A 24,108-nucleotide genomic window follows, 5' to 3' on the forward strand; every position below is an offset into this window, starting at 1 on the left:
AATGTGTTCAATGATGTAACTATTTCATGTTATGTTACTTTCACTAAAGATTTTAGAAGTCAGTGTGTTCAATGATGTAACTATTTCATGTTATTTATACACAATTAAAACGGAATGTTATGTTTGAAATAAACAGTAAACATATACAGTTAAAAGAAAAAGTATGTGAACCCTTTGGGCTTACTTGGATTTCTTCATAAATTGGTCATAAAATGTGTTCTGATCTTCATCTAAGTCACAACAATAGAGAAACACAGTCTGTTTAAACTAATACCACACAAACATTATACGTTTTTATTGAACACAACATGTAAACATTCATAGTGCAGGGTGGAAGAAGTATGTGAAACCCTAGGCTAATGACTTCTCCAAGAGCTAATTGGAGCCAGGAGTCAGCCAACCTGAGGTCCAATCAATGTGATGAGATTGGATGTGTTGATTAAAGCTGGCCTGCTTTAATCTAAAAAACACACACCAGTTTTGAGTTTGCTGCTCTGAAGAAGCGTTGTCTGATGTGAACCATGCCTCACACAAAAGAGCTCTCAGAAGACCTACAATCAAGAATTGTTGACTTACATAAAGCTGGAAAGGGCTACAAAAGTATATCTAAAAGCCTTGATGTCCATGTGTCCACGGTAAGACAGATTGTCTACAAATGGAGAAAGTTCAGCACTGTTGCTACACTCCCTAGGCGTGGTCGTCCTGTAAAGATGACTGCAAGAGTACAGCGCAGAATGCTCAATGAGGTGAAGAAGAATCCTAGAGTGTCAGCTAAACACTTACTGAAATCTCTGGCACATGCTAACATTTTTGTTGACAAATCTACAATAAGGAAAACATTAAACAAGAATGGACTTCATGGGAGGACACCACGGAGGAAGCCACTGCTGTCCAAAAAAAACATTGCAGCACGTTTGAAGTTTGCAAAAGAGCACCTGGATGTTCCACAGCACTACTGGCAAAACATTCTGTGGACAGATGAAACCAAAATTGAGTTGTTTGGAAAGAACACACAACGCTATGTGTGGAGAACAAAAGGCACAGCACACCAACATCAAAACCTCATCCCAAATGTGAAATATGGTGGAGGGGGCATCATGGTTTGGGGCTGCTTTGCTGCCTCAGGCCCTGGACGGATTACTGTCATCGATGGAAAAATGAATTTCAAAGTTTATCAAGACATTTTGAAGGAAAACTTAAGACCATCTGTCCGCCAACTGAAGCTTAACAGAGGATGGACGATGCAACAGGACAACGACCCAAAGCATAGAAGTAAATCAACAACAGAATGGCTTCAACAGAAGAAAATACGCCTTCTGGAGTGGCCCAGTCAGAGTCCTGACCTCAACCCTATTGAGATGCTGTGGCATGACCTCAAGAGAGCGATTCACACCAGCCATCCCAAGAATATTGCTGAACTGAAACACTTTTGTAAATAGGAATGGTCCAAAATTTCTCCTGACCGTTGTGCAGGTCTGATCTGCAACTATAGGAAACGTTTGGTTGAGGTTATTGCTGCCAAAGGAGGGTCAACCAGTTATTAAACCCAAAGGTTCACATACTTTTGCACTATGAATGTTTACATGTTGTGTTCGATAAAAACATGAAAACGTATAATGTTTGTGCGGTATTAGTTTATGCAGACTGTGATTCTCTATTGTTGTGACTTAGATGAAGATCAGAACACATTTTATGACCAATTTATGAAGAAATCCAAGTAAGCCCAAAGGGTTCACATACTTTTTCTTTCAACTGTATATATCCAGTCATGGCCAAAATTGTTGACACCTCTGAAATTTTTCCAGAAAATCAAGTATTTCTCACAGAAAAGTATTGCATTAACACATGTTTTGCTATACACATGTTTATTCCCATTGCATGTATTGGAACAAACAAAAAAAGGAGGGGAAAAAAGCAAATTTGACATAATGTCACACAAAACTCCAAAAATGGGCTGGACGAAATTATTGGCACCCTTAACTTAATATTTGGTTGCACACCCTTTGGAACAAATAACTGAAATCAATCGCTTCCCACACTCTAAAAATGGCTGGGTTATTTTTTAACCCATACCGCTGGGTTGAGTCCGTTGGGTTGTTTTGTTGGGTTATTTTTCCACATGTTAAACACTTTTTGGGTAGTTTTAGTTTTCAAGGTGTTGGGTTAAACCCGCTGGGTTAATGTGCTGGGTTGTTTCTGCCGCTGGGTTATTTGAAGAGTCTCGAGCGCTTACCGCCCTGAAGACGTTGAGTGTACTTCGCAACTTTCATTTTTATAAAGAACAAAGGGGCAAAGTCACTGGCTGGAGCAATTTAAAGCTAAGTCTTTTTACGTTATAATTGAATATTTATTGAAATAAGCATAATTTTTAACGTTTTGCAAGGCAACGGTGTCTTAACTAACATTAGTGATGTAATTTAGACGACCAGCAACTGTTACCTCAGATCACCATTACAGATAAATTGAACTCGCATAGTCCTGTGAAGATGCGCGAAAATGCGAATTAATAAAATTTTAGTGTACCCCATCACATGTAAGCGAAGTTATGAACTTTATTGAGAATTTAACAAAATTTGAGTCAAACCGGCGAGTGCCCCGCGAGCGCGGGCAAGCATTCACGGTTCAGGAACGCCTCTCTCGGTGTCCACTCTGGATAATAAGCGGCCAGTCAATTATGTTGCTCCCTCTGTTTTAAACCAAACATTTCAAGGTCTGTGCACATATTAAAGAAAGACGAGTGTGATAGTCTGAATTTAATGAGTTGATTTGCTGCACGTGTGGTTTCTTAGTGTTTTAAGTGTAATTCATAATGTATTATACATAATTTATACGTCTTTAGTTAGTTTTATTAATTGACATTTGTTGCTACATATTGTGGAGTATGTTTACTAGTCATTTATAATGTTATTTATAATGCTTGTTAATGTTTGATATTAAACATTTTTATTTATTATAATTAAACTGTTTTCTTTTAATTATGCAAATCTAAAAATATTGCTGTTACTGGGTGTAAAAGTTGACATTTTTATTAAAAAATATTTTTACAGTCAAATAATTTTTTTTTTTTAAAAACAGATGCCAATTGTCTTGATTGACAATGAAGTACAGAATAAATTAAGAATAACCCAGCAAGAATAACCCAGAATTAAACACATGAATAGTTAAAATGACAACATTTTGGGTTTTTTTAATAACCCAGCATGCTGGGTTATCATGTGTAACCCAGTGTGCTGGGTTACTTTAACCCAGCATGTGTTCTGTCCAATATTTACCCAGCGCTGGGTTGCCAATTGGGTTGTTTTTAACCCAGCCATTTTTAGTGTGTATAACCATCAATACACTTCTTACACTTATCATCCGGAATTTTGGACCACTCTTCCTTTGCAAACTGCTCCAGGTCACTCATATTGGAAGGGCGCCTTTTCCCAACAGCAATTTTAAGATCTCTCCAGAGGTGTTTAATGCACTCTAAAAAAGCGCTGGGTAAATATTGGACAGAACACATGCTGGGTTAAAGTAACCCAGCACACAAGACAATTGACATTTCCCTTTAAAAATTCATTTTTATCTGACTGTAAAAATGATGTTTAATAAATGTTTTAGCTTTCACAGCCAGTAACAGCAATATTTTTAGATTTGCTTTAAAAGAAAATAGTTTAATTATAATAAATAAAAATGTTTCATATCAAACATTAACAAGCATTATAAATTACATAATAAATAACTAATAAACATTCTCCACAATATGTAGCAACAGATGTCAATTAATAAAAATAACTAAATGCATATAAATTATGTATAATACATTATGAATTACACCACTTAATACATTAAGAATCCACACGTGCAGCAAATCAACTCATTAAATACAGGCTATCATACTCGTCTTTCTTTATCATATGCACAAACCTTGAAATGTTTGGTTTAAAACAGAGGGAGTGGACACCGAGAGAGGCGTTCCTGAAACGTGAATGCTTGACCGAACTAGCCGTTTTGACTCAAATTTTGTTAAATTCTCAATGAAGTTCATAACTTCACTGTGCTGTGTTTTAACTTTTCTGTTTTTCCTGTTTGCCCCTGTAAAGCTGCTTTGAAACAATACACATTGTGAAAAGCGCTATATAAATAAACTTGAATTGAATTGAATAACTTAGCTTACATGTGGTGGAGTTAACTAAAATTGTATTTATTCGCATTGTCGTGCATCTTCACAGGACTATGCGAGTCAATTTATATCTGAGGTAACAGTTGCTGGTCGTCTAAATTACATCACTAATGTTAGTTAAGACACTTTTGCCTTGCAAAATGTAAAAAATTCTGCCCATTTCAATAAATATTCCCTTATAACGTAAAAAACGTACATTTAAATTGCTACAACCAGTGACTTTGCCTCTTTGTTCTTTTTAAAAATGAAAGTTGCGTAGTACACTCAACGTCTTCAGGGCGGTAAGCGCGCGAGACTTCAAATAACCCAGTGGTGGGCAGAAACAACCCAGCACATTAACCCAGCGGGTTTAACCCAACACCTTGAAAACTGAAACTACCCAAAAAGTGTTTAACATGTGGAAAAATAACCCAGCAAAACAACCCACCGGACTCAACCCAGCGGTATGGGTTAAAAAATAACCCAGCCATTTTTAGAGTGTGGGATTTAGATCTGGACTCATTGCTGGCCACTTCAGAACTCTCCAGCGCTTTGTTGCCAATCCATTTCTGGGTGCTTTTTGAAGTATGTTTGGGGTCATTGTCCTGCTGGAAGACCCACGATTTTGGACGCAAACCCAGCTTTCTGACACTGGGCCCTACATTGCGACCCAAAATCCTTTGGTAATCCTCAGATTTCATGATGCCTTGCACACTGGCAAGGCACCCAGTGCTAGAGGCAGTAAAACAACCCCAAAACATCTTTGAACCTCCACCATATTTGACTGTAGGTACTGTGTTCTTTTCTTTGTAGGCCTGATTCTGTTTTCGGTAAATAGTAAAAGGATGTGCTTTACCAAAAAGCTCTATCTTGGTCTCATCTGTCCATAAGACGTTTTCCCAGAAGGATTTTGGCCTCACTCAAGTACATTTTAGCAAACTGTAGTCTTGTTTTTTTATATCGCTGTGTCAGCAGTGGGGTCCTCCTGGGTCTCCTGCTGTAGCGTTTCATTTCAGTTAAATGTCGACGGATAGTTCGTGCTGACACTGATGCACCTTGAGCCTGCAGGACAGATTTAATTTCTTTGGAACTTGTTTGGGGCTGCTTATCCACCATCCAGACTATCCTGCGTTGCAACCTTTCATCAATTTTTCTCTTCCGTCCACGTCCAGGGAGATTATCTACTGTGGCATGGGTTGCAAACTTCTTGATAATGTTGTGCACATTGGACAAAGGAACATCTAGATCTCTGGAGATGGACTTGTAACCTTGAGATTGTTGATATTTTTCCACAATTTTGGTTCTCAAGTCCTCAGACAGTTCTCTTTTCCTCTTTCTGCTGTCCATGCGTAGTGTGGCGCACACAGACACACAATGCCATGACTAAATCAGCTTCTCTCCATTTTGTCTGCTTTCAGGTGTGATTTTTTATTGACTACACATGTCACTTGCCCCGAGCATCACATGCTTGAAACAATCTTATTTATCCATAGTTTTGAAAAGGTGCCAATAATTTTGTCCAGCCCATTTTTGGAGATTTGTGTGACATTATGTCAAATTAGCTTTTTTCCCTCCTTTTTTTTTGTTCTGTTCCAATACACACAAAGGGAATCAACATGTGTATAGCAAAACGTGTTAGTGCAATACTTTTCTTTGAAAAATACTTGATTGATCAAATGCTGGTGTATACATTAAAGTTACATTATAATAAAATAGTTAGTTTTACACTCTAAAAAATGCTGGGCTATTTCTGTAAACACATTTTTGGGTTAATTGTGCTGGGTCATATTTTTGGGTTGTTTGATGTACTGTAAACACACAGTTGGGTTGCTCATGCTGGGTCAAATGGACTGTAGGGGTTCTTTCACCACTGAACAGCAGGGTTGGGTTATTTTGACCCAATCGGTTTGTTCATTTTACCACTTCATCGAACCTTCTGGATCCTTCACGCGTCTCATTGTCAGACGGCAACGCACATCACAGCAAGCTGATTTTATAAGGTAAATTAATATGATAATATGATTATTTTTTATAACTTGTGGTAAGAGCACACTGATTTTACTGTTTAATGCAGTATTTGATCTGTCGCTGTGGGGAGGAAGTGTTTTATTCTGTGATTGATTAACGTCAAGTAATTTAGCAGTTTAGCATGCTAATTTTTTTGACAAAAAAAGGCCTTATCAATCGCTTTATACTTATGTTATATATATGTGTGTGTACGTGTGCATATTTTTACTTTAAAAGGTTTTTATCCTTCACGTTAAATCCTCATGGAAATGTATGAACTAGCCTTAGGTCAGAAATACATGGTATAGTTTGGTTACTGTTTGCCTACTGTATGGCGTTGTAATGTTTAGTCAGAATTAGATAATTTCATACAAAACTTAATCTAAGGGGATATTTTTTTCAAGTGTCTGCGACGTGCCGGATCCAACCAACTAGCAATAATTAAAAATTTTGCATTTTCGAGCTTTTTTTCCCTCAGGTATATAGCTTTTCCCAAAGCTATGCCTCTTAATCTCACTGATTATTACAATTAATGACAAAAATAATGTTTGGAAAATTAAACAGAAATTTCCTTCTGACAGCAAACGATAGAAATAACTGACTTTTATACCATTTTCCAGCTGGTAAAAATACTAGTGTTCTAATAGTTTTGGCCATCACTGTGTGATATATGTATATCCTCAGAAGTAAATGATATACAGTATAAATGTAGTGAATGAAGTAAAATACTAAAAGTGAAGTTTGAAATATTCTTCTAAAATTAGCATTTTATAAGGCCTCTGTGTTTGTTCATTAAATGCATTTTAACTTAAATGTTAGTTATGTTTTAAGACTAACTGTCATATATTTAACAGGTGGGGACTGTCATGCTGGAATACTTGCAAAATGCAGAGACCAGTGATGTAATCTGCACATTTTGTGCCTTGTGGACGAGGCAGCAGCAACATCACAGACCTTCGCCATTGTTTCGGGACATTCCATTGAAACTGACTTGTTGCTCAGTTGATCTGTTTCAAGTCCTTTTTATTTGCTTGATGTTAACTAAGCAGTCTCTTCCTACTTAGGAAGAATTTCGCCAGCATGCAGTTTATCGTATTGATGGACATGAGTCTTAATGAGGGAAGTTTTTGAAGACAACAGTTTTTTCTGGACACTTGTAACATGCTTTAAGTTGTCACATGTAGTGTCTGTTGTTTGGAGTCTTTGTTTTGCTTAGTTTTAATGGCACACTGTTTGGACTGATTCTCATGTGCCAATAATATATTTTTGAGTGTTCTAATGCTGCAATGTTGACATATAGAATAGAAATCTACAGTCCCTAATTCACCCAGTTTTGTGTTTTTAAAGAAACTGATCTACAAAAACTTGTTTTTATGTGTCTGTAGGTCTTGGATGAAATGTATGATAATTGCACCCATTCAATAAATGTAAAGAAATACATTTAATTTGTTTTGTGTAATTGTATTACAGAAAAATTATAATAATTTTACATTCCCTTGAGATTATTTATTTTTATTGGTAAATATAAAAGTAGCAAGGCAATGAGACAACATATAACCCAATGTTTAGGTTATGTTAACCCAGAAACACAGTTAACCCGACCCACTAGTTGGGTCAAACAAACAACCCAGCATTTTGGGTCAAAATAACCCAGCGCGTGTTCTGTCCCATAGTTACCCAGCAGCTGGGTTAAGGTTGGGTTATTTTCTAACCCAGCAATTCTTAGTGTGTACTCTATTTACACAACTATTGTAGGCAACGGAGGTCCCCTGTTTGATTGGTAGACCTCGGTCAGGGTTGATGACCCCCCACTTGGCATGTTTTAAAAAAAAAGAAAAATATGAACATTTGGCAGCAGGGAGTAAGGTTCTCTACTCACTTTCTCTCGTCTTGTCAAATGCATTACTGAATCATGAGTTGTTGGTGCGTCAAAATTGCTGAAATATAGAACGACAAACCAGCAAAAAAACTGCACACACCTCACACTGACCAGTCTGTTTGTTCTCTGCCTTTATGTACAGTCTTGATCAGTTTATGCCTTATTTCCCACTGTTGAGCAGTTTTGAAGTTAAGTGTTCTTAAGTTTATAGACCTTCAAGTCTACTTTTGTGTTACTCTGTTTATTGGAAGCACGGCTTGCCAAGTTTGTTTTGAACTTTTTGTCTACAAAGTAAAGTTTTACATTTTTGATCACTTAAGCCTCTTGACTCTCTGACTCTTCTATGATTGTGTTTAAACCCTTGGGACTAGCTCAGTGAGTAATACCTCACACTCTGAATGCCAGGGATCTGGGTTCGGTTCCCCCTACATGCAGCCCCCCACACTCGGTGCATACCCCCTGGCATGTGAGGGGGGATGGGGGTATGTTACGAGGAAGGTGGGATGAGAGCCGTGAGGCGGGGCATGAGTGATAGTAGGAATCAGCCCTGCTCACACCGGTCCCGCATATCTCACGGAGGAGGTCGGGAGCATAAACGGACGAGAGAGGACCGGGCCAAGACATGTTTGTGATTATGTTCTTGGAGCCGGAAGCCACCTCACCTTTTACTTCTGTGTTATTGTTTGTTTAATTTTCATTAAACTTTATTTAAATGTTCGCCGGTTCCCGCCTCCTTCCTTCCCTACTTTGAACTTTGCTGCATATTTATTCCACTTTTTAGTGTGTATGTCTTCAAGAAGTGCTAGGTTGGCCTTTCATAGGAAGCAGGAATTGTATATATATGTTGAAACCAGCATGGTCAAGGAAGCTTCTCATAAAACTACTTACCTGAATTGTGGAGTTATCATCTTGTGGACTCACCTTTTCAGGCATCTGTTCATATTTATGGATTTCCCTGCTCTTAGATTATATACAGTTGTGTTCAAAATTATTCAACCCCCACTGAAATTGATTGTTTTGGTCGGTTTGACATTGATTATGATCATTCAGTCATCCTGCTTACAATTAAATCAAAGAGGCACGTGTAGGTCAGACAAATATAACATAACATTTATAATGAAATAACCACAAATGTCTTTTCTGAGCTCACATCATTATCAGTTTTATTCAACCCCCAAGTGACATTCAATCTTAGTACTTAGTACAACATCCTTTTACAGTTATAACAGCTTTTAAACGTGAAGCATAGCTTGACACAAGTGTCTTGCAGCGATCTACGGGTATCTTCGCCCATTCATCATGGGCAAAAGCCTCCAGTTCAGTCACATTCTTAGGCTTGCGCACTGCAACTGCTTTCTTTAAGTCCCACCAGAGGTTCTCAATCGGATTTAAGTCTGGTGACTGCGATGGCCACTTCAAAATGTTCCAGCCTTTAATCTGCAACCATGCTCTAGTGGACTTGGAGGTATGCTTGGGATCATTGTCCTGTTGAAAGGTCCAACGTCTTCCAAGCCTCAGGTTTGTGACGGACTGCATCAAATTGTCATCCAATATCTCCTGGTACTGAAGAGAATTCATGGTACCTTGCACACGCTGAAGCTTCCCAGTACCTGCAGAAGCAAAACAGCCCCAAAGCATGATTGACCCCCCGCCATGCTTCACAGTAGGCAAGGTGTTCTTTTCTTCTTAGGCCTTGTTCTTCCTCCTCCAAACATAGCGTTGATCCATGGGCCCAAACAGTTCTAATTTTGTTTCATCAGTCCACAGAACACTATCCCAAAACTTCTGTGGTTTGTCCACATTACTTTTGGCATACTGCAGTCGACTCTTCTTATTCTTTGGGGACAGCAAGGGGGTGCGCCTAGGAGTTCTGGCATGGAGGCCTTCATTACGCAGGGTGCGCCGTATTGTCTGAGCAGAAACTTCAGTACCCACATCTGACAAATCTTTTCTCAGTTCCTCAGCAGCCACACGGGGACTTTTCTCCACTCTACGCTTCAGGTAGCGCACAGCAGTCGAATTCAGCATCTTCTTTCTGCCACGACCAGGTAGCGTTTCAACAGTGCCCTTTGCCTTGAATTTGCGAATGATGCTTCCTATGGTGTCTCTTGGTATGTTTAACATCTTTGCAATCTTCTTATAGCGATTGGCCTTCCTGTGAAGAGTAATCACATGTTCTCTTGTCTTCCTGGACCATTCTCTTGACCTCACCATGTTTGTAACCACACCAGTAAATGTCTAGAAGGAGCTGAGTATCACAGTCATTATAAAGCTGCCTAATTGGTGCTTATTAGGCTTTATTGCTGCTCCCTGATATCCACAGGTGTTTTCAATACCTGATTGAAAACACTTCATTGAACCTCTGTTCTTCAGAGTGGTAGTCTTTAAGGGGTTGAATAATTATGTCAATGAAGAATTCACAAAAGAAACATTTACTACTGTATTACAAAACTAATTGATGTCATTTTAGTTGCATATGGTTCTTTAAGAAGTCCTTGTAGGATTTCATTCTGAATACAATTACAAATGTACACTAAATTCCCTAAAACCATTTACAGCATTGGGGGTTGAATAATTTTGAACACAACTGTATACACTGGTGGACACTAACACTTGTGACTTTCACAACACACTAGGATTAAAGGACTTTTTATGGTATGGAGCATTGGACTATACTTTAAGGGGCTGAGTTTCCTGGTTTTTTTGTTGTTTTAAAGTTTCATATGAGCATTGTAAAAACAAATACCACACTTATTGTCTAATATGGTTTTATGCCATTCTTTTAACACAACAAGATCTCTCACAGTATAATCTGACCATATCTTTTAACATTGCTACGCCTCCGATTAGGCTGGTTGTTACACAGTAAATACTTGTAAATAAATAATAATAAATTCCTTGAAGGTGAAGCTGCTGCCAGTTAATTACTTCAAATTTACAATGAAAAATTTTACAGTGCAGGATCTAGATTCCGTTTAATCAAACTATCTGAATTACAATTAAATCTATATATTTTGTATATGTATGTTTTAAATAATATGATCATTTAAGAGTTTATTCTTTTAGAAATTCTTATCCAATGGATCTGTGTAGCAGTAATAAAAAAATGATGTACAGGATTTCTTTTGTAAAGTAAATTAAGTAATTTGAGGTTAGTAAAATAATATCTCTAGCTTCCTCTGTATGTGCTGTAAGAGAAACGACTCAAAAGCAAAGGAACATGGTACTTCTGCGAAGCATCAGTGACAGTAAAAACCACCTGAAAACAAAAAAGCATTATTCAGCTACAATACAACACAAAAGTTAAGAATTAGTTTGTAGTGTCCCATGGCATGCTTAAAAAATTACAGCAAAAATGAATAATTATATATAAATAAAAAAATATTTTATTATTAAATAATGTTTTTTATGTTTTTAATGTACCTCAACGAATGGATAAAAGCTTATCTCTCCTAGGGCATTCCAGTACTTTTCAGTCTCAAAATGCATTTTATACACACCAGCAATGAAAGTTTCCTTTGTTATTAAGCATAGACAACGGCCATCATCATTAGTTAACCTAAAGTGAACACATCAAGTCATTATTTTCACAGCATTTTGTTATTGGTTTTATAAATGTGTGTATTTGTATACAATCCTATTAAAATGTGAATTATAGAATGAAAGTGTTTGAAAGTACATCGCATTGCTTCTACATTTACCGTGTTGTAAGTTCATTCCACACAGATGAGACAGGGTCTAGACGGTAGAGGCTGATGGTCATGTTGGCTCCCGGAACTCCTTTAGCTATATTTAGCACGTGAGTGGTGAGGGGGCTGGGTTGCGTAGCCGGCATGGCCATATTCTGTGATACAGTTGATATTATTATAATTCATTAGAAACCATGTACTATTATAAAAAGGACACACTTTCAGCTTTTCCAATTAACCAACACTTAATGCATTTGAGTTGAACAGACATAATTTAGTGGTTCAGTCCCAGATTTCATGTTAACTTGATATTTTATGTATAGATATAAACTTTTATAAACAATAAGCAAAAAGAAAACAATCCATCAATGCTGTCCTTTGAAATCTCCTTAATTCATGATTTTAATGTTTTGCCATTAATCATTATTGTAAGTCACCTTTTATGTTTGTCACTGGGTTTTGAAAACATCTAACCAACAAAAACTATCAAAAAGTGCTTTTCAATTTAAACAACAGAGGATTTAATAATTGTTTTCCTATAATTATGCATGTCAGATCTTTGCATAAGATCTCCTTCCCAGGAACCGGTCTCGTCTGGCCTTCTAGACCCCCTTGAGCCGGTCCCATCCAGCTATCTAGTGTTCTCAGAGCGAGTCCCGTCCAACCTTTCAGACCCCCTCGAGCCAGTTCTGTCCGGCTGTCCCTGTTCATAATATCGCTTGCTTTAGCACTGACTCAGTCACTTTCCCTCTTTGACTGCAGGCTTGCCACAGCTTAAGGTTTCTTGGTTTAAAAAAAACAGATGATAGACAGAATATAGATTTTCCTCAAATTTACGGACTAGTGATGTGATGTCAAGGCTTTGCGTATAGTTTGTATAGCCAACTATTGGTGTTTAATGATATATGACCGTAGTTGTCAGCATTTGAGACCCGCGATCGCCATGACCTTCTGTCCGGTTGGCGATCACGGGTCTCAAATGCTGACAATGTTTCAAGCGTTTTCATGATAAATAAATAAAAGTGTTTGGTTGGTGTTGGCCTTAAATCCAACATAGCCTGTAAACGTCTTGGTTACGTATGTAACCTCAGTTCCCTGATGGAGGGAACGAGACGTTGTGTCGAGAATGACAGATGGGGTTCGCCCTTGAGAACCAATCAACTCTGACTACTAAAGAAAAGGCCAATGAAATTTGCCGAATGAAATTTGCATGCCTGTCTCCGCCCCCGGATGTCCGATATAAAAGGTAGCCGGCGTGCATTATTCATTTACCTCTTGTTCTGAAGAGCCTGAGAGCTCATGACTGCAGCAGAATACGATACGTGTTTGTGGCATAAGGGACACAACGTCTCATTCCCTCCATCAGGGAACTGAGGTTACATACGTAACCAAGACGTTCCCTTTCTGTCGGTCTCTCGACAGATGGGGTTACCTATGGAAAACGCCACAACGCAGTATCACATTACAATCTCTAACGAAGCGAAGGTGACAGGCCTGGGCGTGTCAGCTCGAAGCTTTCGCAAAACTGTAACCTTCCAGTGTGGTGGTCGGGGGGTCCCAGAGCTTTCTTGAAGAAAGAAAGGGTACAGCCTTGACCGGTAACCTTTCACGGACGGAGGCCTTAGCTCTCTACTGGCGAGAGGCCGCCCGGCCTAGGGTTTACACCGGGTGAGCGCAACTCTTAATCAGAGAAGCCCTGCAGAGTCCACCTCCTACCCGCGGGTCTGGTCTCGTCCTTGGAGGAGAACGCATGGAACGTGCGGACTGGGTAGTTAACCACGATGTGGAGGCCCACCTGGGGAAGCTCATGGGTTACCATGTGTGGGAACCGTTGCCATGAGGATATATCAGATGGAACAGCCCACCGGGGGGGTGTTACTGCGTCTGATAGCACTAGGTCCGGCTAGAGCTATCTGTGATAGTTCATATGGTAGGTATCCCGGTCTAAGGGGGAAGGCTGCTCTGCCCAGCCAACCCCCGGGGGGTGCTTGCTTAGTGATGGATGGAATGCCTGTCCTTAACCAGTGTCTGGGTAAGAAGGAAGGTTGGTGAGGTATCAGTTTCTTAACCATGTGTTTGGGTAAGAAGAAAAGGTAGATAGCACACTGACCCAACCTCTTGGAGGGTGGGAAGGTGCTTTTGCAGGCATATGCCCCCCCGGATGCCAGTCCTACATGTCCCCACGCAGGACGTGGAATGACACCGGGTTAACGCAAAGGTTGTTTACCCTTGCAAAGGTGTTTGCGAACCCGCAGCTCTACAGATGTCTGCTAGAGAGGCGTATCTGGCCAGTGCCCAGGAGGTGGCTATACCCCGTGTGGAGTGAGCCCTCAGTGGGCATGGGAGATTCTGAGATCGGAATGCCGTCGTAACGGCGTCCACGACCAAGTTCACCACTTGGTCCCGAAAGGGAGTAGTGGGAACTTTGGGCACGTATCCGGGCCTGGGTCTCAGGATAACATGAGAGTTACCAGGGCCGAATTCAAGGCAATCCTTGGACACAGAGAATGCTTGGAGGTCCCTTACCCTCTTGAAGGAAGCGAGCGCCAACAGGGGGGTCGTCTTACTCAGGTGTGGAAGATCGAAACCTCCGAGGGGCTCTTGGACACAGGTTAGGGTCCCAAGAGGGTATGGGGCGGAGATGAGGCGGATTCCCCCCTTTTGCGCCCCTTAGGAACCTGGTGACCAGGTCGTGCTGCCCTAGAAACTTTCCATTAACTGAGTCGTGATGAGTGGCGATAGCGACTACATATGTTGTCAGTGTGGAGCGGAGATGTTAGTCTCCAGTCTCGTAAGAAGGACAACACAATCCTGATCAAGCACCTCAGTGGGTCTTTCTCGTTGAGAGAGACACCAGGACGAGAAGAGGCGCCGTCTAGAGGCGTGTAACCGCCTAGTAGATGGGGCCCTAGCCTGGGTGATGGTCTCTGCCGTAGAGGGGTTGTAGCCATCTCAGGATCTTCTCGTCCCGTCTAGAGACCAGACATGGGTATTCCAGAGGTCTGATCTGGGATGCCAGAACGTGTCCTTCCCCTGAGAGCAGGTCCTCTGTCAGGGGAATGGTTCAGGGGGAGTCGCTGTCCAGAGCATCAACTCTGAAGCAAAGTGTGGTTAGACCAGTGCGGTGTAACCAATAAAACTTGGTGCTCCTCTTCCCTGACCTTGCACAGTGTCTGTGCAAAAAGACTCCTCGGGGGGGAAAGGTGTGCTTCCGTGCCGAGGGGGGCCTCGTTTAGGGAGTACCAAAAAGGACAATGGGTGGTGTCGCCGGAGGCAAAGAGGTCTATCTGCGCTTGTCAAAACAGTACCCAAATGAGCTGGACCAGGGGTGGAGTCGCCACTCTACGCAAGGCGTATACTGACGAGAGAGCTCGACGGCTGTCTGGTTCAGTTCGCCTGGGATGTGTGTGGCCCGCAGGGAGCGGATCACCTACTGACTCCGCAGGAGGAGGCGTCAGGCAAGTCGTGTTAGCTGCCGTGAGCGTACGCCACCCTGGCGATGTACGCTACAGCTGTCATGCTGTCCAGGCGGACCAGCACGTGCTGGCCCTGCACTAGAGGCCGTAGCCTTCTTAGCGCAAGCAGCACAGCCCACAACTCTAGGCAATTGACATGCCAGCACAGACAGGGGCCCGTCCAGCGCCCCGCTACTGTGAACCCGTTGCACACTGCGCCGCACCCCTGCAGCGAGGTGTCCGTCGTCACCACGACGTGCCTCGTAACCTGCCCTAGGGGAACCCCGCCCGGAGTAAGGTCATGGAAGACCAAGGGGTTAGGGTGCGTCGGCAGAAGGGCGTCATCACCATGCGCCTGCTGCCGGTGTGCCACGCTGTCCTTGGAACTCGACTCTGTAGCCAGGGTTGAAGCAGTCTAATGTGCATCAATCCGAGGGGTATTACCCCCGCAGAGAACGCCATGTGTCCCAGGAGCCTCTGAAATTGTTTCAGGGGGACCGCCGACTGCCTGAAGTGTTCCAGGCAGTTCAACACTGACTGGGCGCGTGCTGCGGACAGCTGCGCCGTCATGGTGGCAGAGTTTAGTTCCATACCGAGAAAGAGGATGCTCTGCCCTGGGGAGAGTTTGCTCTTTTCTCGGTTTACCTGAAATCCCAGTCGATCTAGATGCCGGAGCACCAGGTCCCTCTGTGTACACAACAGATCTCGCGAGTGTGCCAAGATAAGCCAGTCATCAAGATAGTTTAGTACACGCACACCTTTTGTCCCGAAGGGGAGAAAGGGCTGCTTCCACGAGACAGGGGAAGGTCGGGCCCGATGTTGTTCTCCCTGGGGTCTTCCTGTCAGTGTCCCTTCTTTCGAGAAGGTTGTTGACGGGGTGGAGGTTTCCCCATCAACCTCTGCTTTCGGGGTGCCGCCAGTGGGGGCACAGGAACCGGAGCCGATGTCGAAGGGGTCCTGGGTTGCCGGGAAGCAGATGTCACGCGGGATCTCGGAGGCCTCTAGGCGGCAGAGTCGCGGCGTGAAAAAAATGTGGCTAATTGCCACTGTCTGCTTCACTGTCAAAAACTGATGAGGGCAGCCTTCGGCGGTGTTGCCAACAACCCACCCTGCGAGACGGATGCACCAAGAAAGCGGACTTTCTCTGTGTCATTCATCTGCGCAAGGTTCAGCCAGGGGTGTCTCTCCTGGACCACTACCGTGGACATCGTCCGACCCAGGGCCCGTGCTGCCACCTTGGTCGCACATAGAACGCCGTCAGTGGTAGCACGGAGATCCTGCATTATACCCGGGTTAGCCTTACCCTTGTGGAGCTCTCTCAACACCTTGGCCTGGCGGACCTGAAGGGTGGCCATGGCGTAGAGAGGAGACAGCCTGGCCCGCGGCATCGCAAGCTTTCGACACCAATGATGCCGAAGTCTTATGCGCTTTGGACGGTAGGTGTGGCCGATTCTCCCAAGGTGGTAGCCGTCTGCGGCACTGTTGCACCGCAGGCGGACGTTCCACCTGGGGGATCTCGACGTAGTCCTTGTTTCCCCCACCATCGAGGGAAGTAAGGGAGCCGGAGCTGGTTTCACTGTAACGGTCCGTGAGTGGAGCGACATCTCATCTATGTCACACATCGTTTCCGAGTGTGTGCTTGAGGATCCGGACGGAATGCCATCGCCGGTTGGGGAACGTTCAGAAGAGCGAATCGGGGTGTGATCGCCCTAACAGATAAGATTAGATTAGATTAGATTAGATTCAACTTTATTGTCATTACACATATACAAGTACAGTGTAACGAAATGTAGTTTAGGTCTAACCAGAAGTGCAATTAGCAAGTGCAGGATATACAGTGTGAATAAATACAGAATACAATATTAGGAAAATACTATACAATGGCCATGTACTATGAAAATGTGACAGTCGGTATGTACTATGAACAATATAAACAGAAGGCTATATACTGTGAACATTAATGTACAGGTGGTTATGAACAGATATCAATATAGACTATACAATAGTGCAAGTGACTTGAGTGTGCATTAGTTACAGACATCAGCTATTAAAGTTACAGTGCAGTAGATGAGTTGGTGCGGTTATTAAAGGTACAGTGCAGTACATGAGTTATTGAAGTTATAGTGCAATACATGAGAAGTTGCAGTTATACATTTACAGTGCAGTAGATGAGTTAGTGCAGTTATTGAAGTTACAGTGCAGTAGATGCGTTAATGCGGTTAATAAGGTCACAGTGCAGTAGATGAGTTAATGCAGTTATTGAAGTTATAGTGCAATAGATGAGTAGATGCAGTTAGTTATGCAATAGATGCAGTTATGCAATAGATGAGTTACAGTGCAGTAGAGAAGTTGGTGCAGTTATTGAAGTTACAGTGCAGTAAATGAGGTAATGCAGTTATGAAAGTTACAGTGCAGTAGATGAGGTAATGCAGTTATGAAAGTTACAGTGCACTAGATGAGGTAATCTAGTTATGAGAGTAGTCCATTAGTGCAAATGAGCATTCAGTGTAATATTCCTGGTGTGCAAGTGAGCAGTATAGAGTGCAAATGATGCTATGTGTAAAAACAGTCCGAAAGAGCAGATACATGAAGTACTGGTGTGTACAGTTCAGTCATGAATGGCAGCCCTGTAGTGCAATGTAAACAATGTAATAGCAGCATTAAAGTTAAAGTTATGAGGGGTAGTGGAATCAGCGGGGAGCAGAGTTCAATAATGAAACAGCTCTGGGAAAAAAAGCTGTTTCCTAGTCTGCCGGTTCTTGTCCGGAGGCACCTGAAGCGCCTGCCGGAAGGCAGGAGAGTAAACAGTCTATGAGCGGGGTGAGAGGAGTCCTTGAGAATGCTGCGAGCTCGACGCAGACAGCGTTTCTTTTGCATGTCCTCAATGGAAGAGAGTGTAGTCCCTGTGATGCGCTGGGCTGTTTTCACCACCCGCTGCAGTGCCTTGCGCTCAGCAACAGAACAGTTCCCGTACCAGACTGTGACACAGTTGGTCAGGATGCTCTCTATCGTACAGCGATAGAAGTTCACCAGGATAGTTGAAGACAGTTGGTTCTTCTTCAGTGTCCTCAGAAAGAAGAGACGCTGGTGAGCCTTCTTGACCAGGCATGAGGTGTTGGTGGTCCAGGACAGGTCCTCCGAAATATGGGTCCCCAGGAACTTAAAACTGGAAACACGTTCAACAGCCATCCCGTTAATGTGGATGGGGTCGTGTGTGCCTCCTTTCGCCTTCCTGAAGTCCACTATGATCTCCTTTGTCTTGGAGGTGTTAAGGAGCAGGTTGTTGTTAGAGCACCATGTTGCCAGGTGCCGTACTTCCTGCCTGTAAGCAGTCTCATCGTTGTTGCTGATGAGACCAATCACTGTTGTATCGTCTGCGAACTTGATGAAGGAGTTAGATCCATTCACAGGTCTGCAGTCGAGTGTGAAAAGGGAGTATAGAAAGGGGCTCAGTACGCAGCCCTGTGGTACACCAGTGTTGAGGGTGATGGTGGTGGAGCAGATGTGGCCTAACCTAACAAGCTGAGGCCTGTTCGTCAGGAAGTCCATAATCCAGTTGCAGGTTGAATTGTTAATGCCTAGGTTTCCAAGTGGCTAATTGCCGTTATTAACATCCCGTTATTGGGATAGATTGGTAAAGCTTGGGTATGCATGTTATGCGTATTGGCGTGTTCTGCAGGGAGTGGGGTCCGAGCTCACCGGATCTATCCGAACCCTGAGCACTCTACCCTGGTCAGGGCAAGTGCGCCAGGCTTGGAACCGGAAATTTCTGTCATCATTTACCAATGGTTCCGATTGACTTCTATTGTATGAAGAAAAGTCAATGTGGACAAATGGTTTTCTGTTACTAACTTTCTTTCAAATATCTTTTGTGTTTACACGGTTTACCCAGTAAACAGTCATACAGGTTTGAAAAGTCAATAGGGTGGGTAAATGATTAGAAGTTTACAAGTAAGTTCGTTGTGGAAAAAGAGCTCTTATTCCTGACTTTCTTTATATATTAACCACAAATTAAATGCTAAAATATAAATAAACAATCCCTGTGGCACAGATAAACATAACAAGACCAACAATGCAAAAATCTGCAAGCGGTCGAAGCAGGACTCGAACCAGTCAAAGACATAACATGCAGTTGTAAATCAACCGAGCTAACCTCTAGACTAGCATTTAGGTATTGAGAGGGGTTTTAGCATAGTCAGAATTCTGTAATCATTTACCCTCCCTATTGACTTTTCAAACCTGTATGACTGTATAAGAATTCAAAAAATGGAACTTTGGCGAAAATTCGCGCCGCGTTAACCAATCAGGAGCTTGATCTAGCAGTCAGGTTATTATGATGGTAGCGGAGGCAGAAATCCCACACAAAAATTTAGGACAAAATGATCGTTGCTGTATGTGGATACCTGGAGCTGTACGATACATCTTACTTTTATCGAAACAGAAATAAAAAGGATCATGCTTGGAAGAAAGTGAGTGAGGAGGTCGGACAATCGGGCAAGTTGTCAAAAACGATCTTTACACAATTTGAGCAATGTATATACGAGACTGGAGCCGCCTGGCAGAAGCCCCTCCCATGACGCGAATTCGCGTCTGCAGTATAGTGAACTTGACGAGCGAATGAAGCGAGTTAAGTCGAAATGTTCAAGAGTCCAACTACGCGCGAATAGCGGGATTAATTCGCGCCATTCGCGTTTGGTCTGAACACAACATTAGGGAAGAGGATGCCCCTACCATATATATGTAACAGGTAAATATATATATTATCTAAAAAATTTATTCTTTGGGGAAACTTTTATTTTGACGGGCGGATTGGTTTTGGGAGTTAAGTGGGTGCGTAAAAAAAGAGAGGTAGAAGAGCGCGGTGAAGAGAGACTGACAGAAAAAGTGGGTGTTGTATTGAGAAGCTCGCCGAATAAAGTAACTTAAGTGAAAGTTAATCGGGGCTTGGTCGAATAAAGGACGACATTAAGTGCATATTTTTCTTTTGGGAAGCTGTGTTCCGCGTTTCGTAGTTTTTTTTGTGAGTTTGATCCGTGAGTCGCATTGCCTTCGACTTCTGGAGTGACGCAGTAATGCTTTGTGAAGGCTACGAGAACTGTGAGTGCATTTACAGTACACGTTTAGTTTGATTCGAGATGATTGAAGAGATTTTTTTTACATTTTGGTTAAAGTTTTGGACTTCTACCTTGATTGAGGAGCACTCGTACCAACTAGTGTTTCGAGACGACTAGTCAGGCGCATTTGAGTGTCATCGCACGTGCGGTACGAATTTCAGCTTGCAGTTGGAGCGGAACATAATTTTTTGGAAAATTTGAGTTTAAGACTATTTTGTGTTACCCTGCCATCCAACGACATCTCAGTTCGACATCTCAAGTGCTGTATACCAGTTTAATACATCCCTGTTGGTTCATTTAATTTTTGATTCATCTCAGTTTGATTCATTCTCTTTTGACTCACTGTTGATTTACTCATTTTTGTTGGGAAATTTTCATTGACTGAGTGATATTGCTGCGAAACTTCAAGATGATTTCAACGCACGCTACGTCAGGACAACTCAACTGAGGTTTTCAATCTATTCCTAATTTTTTTATTTTATATATTTTTGATTCGAGGAACGTTGAACTGTGAGAGTTCAGTTGAATCACAGAAACTAAAGTGAAGTGAGTGAGCACATAAAGGGACATAACACGTGAGTGCTCTTCCAGAGGTGAAATTTCATTGTGTATATTGATGTTGTTGTGATTGCCTGATTATTTGAAGTTGACCATTTGAAAACTGAAAACTCAGCATAAGTGGTGTTAACAAAAGTGTTTTTCTTATTTTATTTTGAAATAATTTCAGTCTTATTTCATTGCGTTTATCTCTGTACAGGTAAAAAGGTTAGAGCCTTTACATTGAGAAGGATTAAGTTGAAGTGAGTGTAAAAGAAAACAAATAGACCATACCTTTTACTTTGTCTTATTTTGTGATTATTAACACTGAATTTAACACTTGAGTTCAGTACATAAGGAAAGACCTGGAAAATAAATATTGTTTCATTTGCATACTTACTTCATCGTAGTTTTGTTTTTGTTTTAGGCTGTCAAGGAGTAGGGTCGTCTCGGCTACTTTATTAGGCCAGTGGAGGGAGGGGTGTATTAGAATGCCTCACACATTTTACTTTTACTTCAGGAAGCCTGTGACATTACTTAAGCTGAAGCCTACCCCATTGGTCTGTACATCCAAGTAGAGTAGAAAACAACATACATACATTTAGTGTGTAACGAGACTAAAAGCACTGAAAGCGGGGACTAAGATCTTTTCGTTACTCAGTCTTCCGTGGCAGCACTAATAAATTCTCCCCTACAGGACGGGTTAAATACCCGTTACATATAGTCCACCACAGGCACCGTGGGAGGTGCGACAGGTCTTAGGTTCAGCACAAAGACCCCCTCGCTGTAATGAATAATAATAAAGTCTGGGTTTCTTATTTTCCCACTTCAATTTGCTCTGTAATTACTGTAATAGATTTAGTTTGATTTATGCAACTGCATTTATTTGCAACGACTGCCTTTATGTTTCATTAAGTAACCAGTCATGTGACAATCATTTTTATAAATAACCAAAAAAAATTGTTTGTGTTGATCTTGGGCAGACTAGCCATCTACAAAACCATTGAGGGATAGCATTAATTGTCAGGTTTTATTAGTTTCAGCTCAAGCGTATTCTGTAATTAACTATTGCATAAAGGGGACATAATAAACATGATCAAATTCTGCAATTGCTATTTGTTTTTTTAATCAAACTTTTCAAAATCATCACAAATTAAAATTTGAACTTCAAAGACTAAGACTTGAGCATATGAGACCAAGACCTGTCTATTTATAAAATGTTGCGTAGAAAATAAGATTTTACAATCATTTCTCACAGTGCATACTTAACATTTATGTAAAGGAATTTACCTTTTGTTTGTTTTTAGCAAACAAATACAACAGAACTAAAATGTGTTTGTTTGGAAATAGTTTTAACACCAAAACAGAGCGAAAACATTGTGTAATCAGTCATCTAAGATTAACCACTTTTTAAAAAGGACATTTGATGGGATTTCCCTTTTTCAACTTTATTTAAAAACCACAGTGGTATGTAGACATGCTCTTCTACCATATTTGAAATTATACTTTCATACGTTTACATGTTGTTATAACATTCAAAAACAGTAAAACGCCAATTCTTATTGTACAATTTACATAATCTGCTAAATTGAACTATTTTCTTAGTTTCCCATTTCTCTCTGCTTTAAGTCACCCTTACCTGAAAGTGTCTGGGGTTCTTCCCGTGAATCGCGGAAGTAACGCGAGCATATAGCCCGTTTGATAAAGGTTCACTGGCATTCTGTAAAACCATTTGCTTTTTTTAAATCAGCTTCATGTTGTGAAAATTCATTAGTTAAAGCTCTGGGTCTGAGTGATCGGTTATTTGCTAGTATTAAATCAATACAGGTAAAGATGTCGACAAACAGTTGGGGGCTGTCAAATTATTAGTTAGTTTAGACAAAGAATTAATTGTCTCTTACCCTTTCTCTTGATAAAATATGGTCCTTGATGAGTTGAAGTCTGTTCATCTAAAGTGTCTCTGTATTATGCAGAAGAGCTACACGAATGAGCAGAAGCAGTCGACTGCAAAGACATCACAATTCAGACAGAACTTTTCCTGTATACAGCAGCTAATGAACGGTGGAGTCCCGTGATGATTTTTTTTGCCAGTGAAACATATCAATTTTATTCTGATCCTCATTTCTGATCGGAACTTGAAACAAATAATCTTTTTTCTTTCTTATCTCATCCATCAAAGTTAAACGTTGACGGTTTACTTTGGTCACTGACCTGTTGGTAATTCACCCTTTATTGAAAACATTGGTTCAAAGTACATGTTTTATAAAACCCTAACACTTTTTACACAAAACAGCTATTTTTTGCCACTGTTCATAAAGTGATCTCAACAGCAGTCTATGTGTTCTAAAAAGTGGATCAACTTTTATTGGCACAGAATGTATGGTTTACCATAACATATTTTGTCTTATATGAATTCTTCTCTCACATAAAAACACTACAAATGCTTACATACTTTGATCACACTTGATTTTTAAGGTCCAATTTTCAAAACTTTTTAAAACCTTGTTTTAAATACAAAATACCACAATACAAAAATTAAGATAGAAATGTTCAACAATTTTGCAGTAATAGGCAAACACTTACAAATATATTCTGATATCAAGTAAAAATTATTATACTACTAAAGCAGATCGATTTGACTCTCAACACAGATCAACACATACGCAAGTGCTTTTAGTCACGTCTTTCGATTTCACTACCTTCTATACAAAAGGTGAAAGTGCAGGAAAGTTTCACGTCCTATTGCTGGCGCCACTGTTCGCCACCTGAGGGCGCCATAGTGCTTTGTTTCTGCTTGTGTTTTTAGGACTCCATTTCCTATAATGCGTTGGGTCGCGTTATTTTAACGGATTTCATGTGTGTCTTACTTCATGTTCCTCTCTTCTCCTGTATACGGTATATTAGGCCCCTTTGTTCAGTTGTGCTTTGTCGATCATTGTTGTTGTTGTTGCTTCTTTTGTCTGCTTATGTAACACTGCAATGTTACTTGTTTTTAATTGTGGATTTAACTCACTTTGGGGATTTATAAAAAAAAAGTTCTGTAGATGGATCCACGCTCCTGTTTTCCCTGCTGATAAAGCGAGACTGTGTATCAAGCATATTATTTGTCCCGTCTTCGACAAGGTAATAATACCCTCGAGGATCATGCACAAACTTTTTTAGACATTGCATATAGTTCCACACAGTGTTGTGCAAGTTACTTCCAAATTGTAATACATTACAGATTACTTGTTAATGCTTTTTAAAAGTAATCCCTTACCTTGTAATATTACGGTCTTAGAAT

The 24,108-nt window shown here is 41.1% G+C and overlaps 1 protein-coding gene across 2 annotated transcripts; it reads right to left on the reverse strand.

Moving 5' to 3' along the window:
• Nucleotides 1-10,781: 10,781 nt before the first annotated feature.
• uraha (urate (5-hydroxyiso-) hydrolase a) lies at nucleotides 10,782-23,017 on the reverse strand. Of its 2 annotated transcripts, XM_056766161.1 has the most exons (5): nucleotides 22,727-23,017; nucleotides 22,465-22,545; nucleotides 11,732-11,874; nucleotides 11,454-11,589; nucleotides 10,782-11,289 (listed from the first exon to the last, which is right to left on the reverse strand). In XM_056766161.1, exons 1-5 carry the CDS (start codon nucleotides 22,772-22,774, stop codon nucleotides 11,200-11,202), a joined length of 498 nt encoding a protein of 165 aa, XP_056622139.1. In that variant the 5' UTR covers nucleotides 22,775-23,017; the 3' UTR covers nucleotides 10,782-11,199. The 2 variants fall into 2 exon arrangements, with proteins under 2 accessions (XP_056622139.1, XP_056622140.1); XM_056766162.1 differs by lacking the exon at nucleotides 22,465-22,545.
• Between the last annotated feature and the right edge of the window lie 1,091 nt (nucleotides 23,018-24,108).

Source organism: Triplophysa dalaica, chromosome 14, assembly GCF_015846415.1.
Source record: "Triplophysa dalaica isolate WHDGS20190420 chromosome 14, ASM1584641v1, whole genome shotgun sequence".
Taxonomy (NCBI): domain Eukaryota; kingdom Metazoa; phylum Chordata; class Actinopteri; order Cypriniformes; family Nemacheilidae; genus Triplophysa; species Triplophysa dalaica.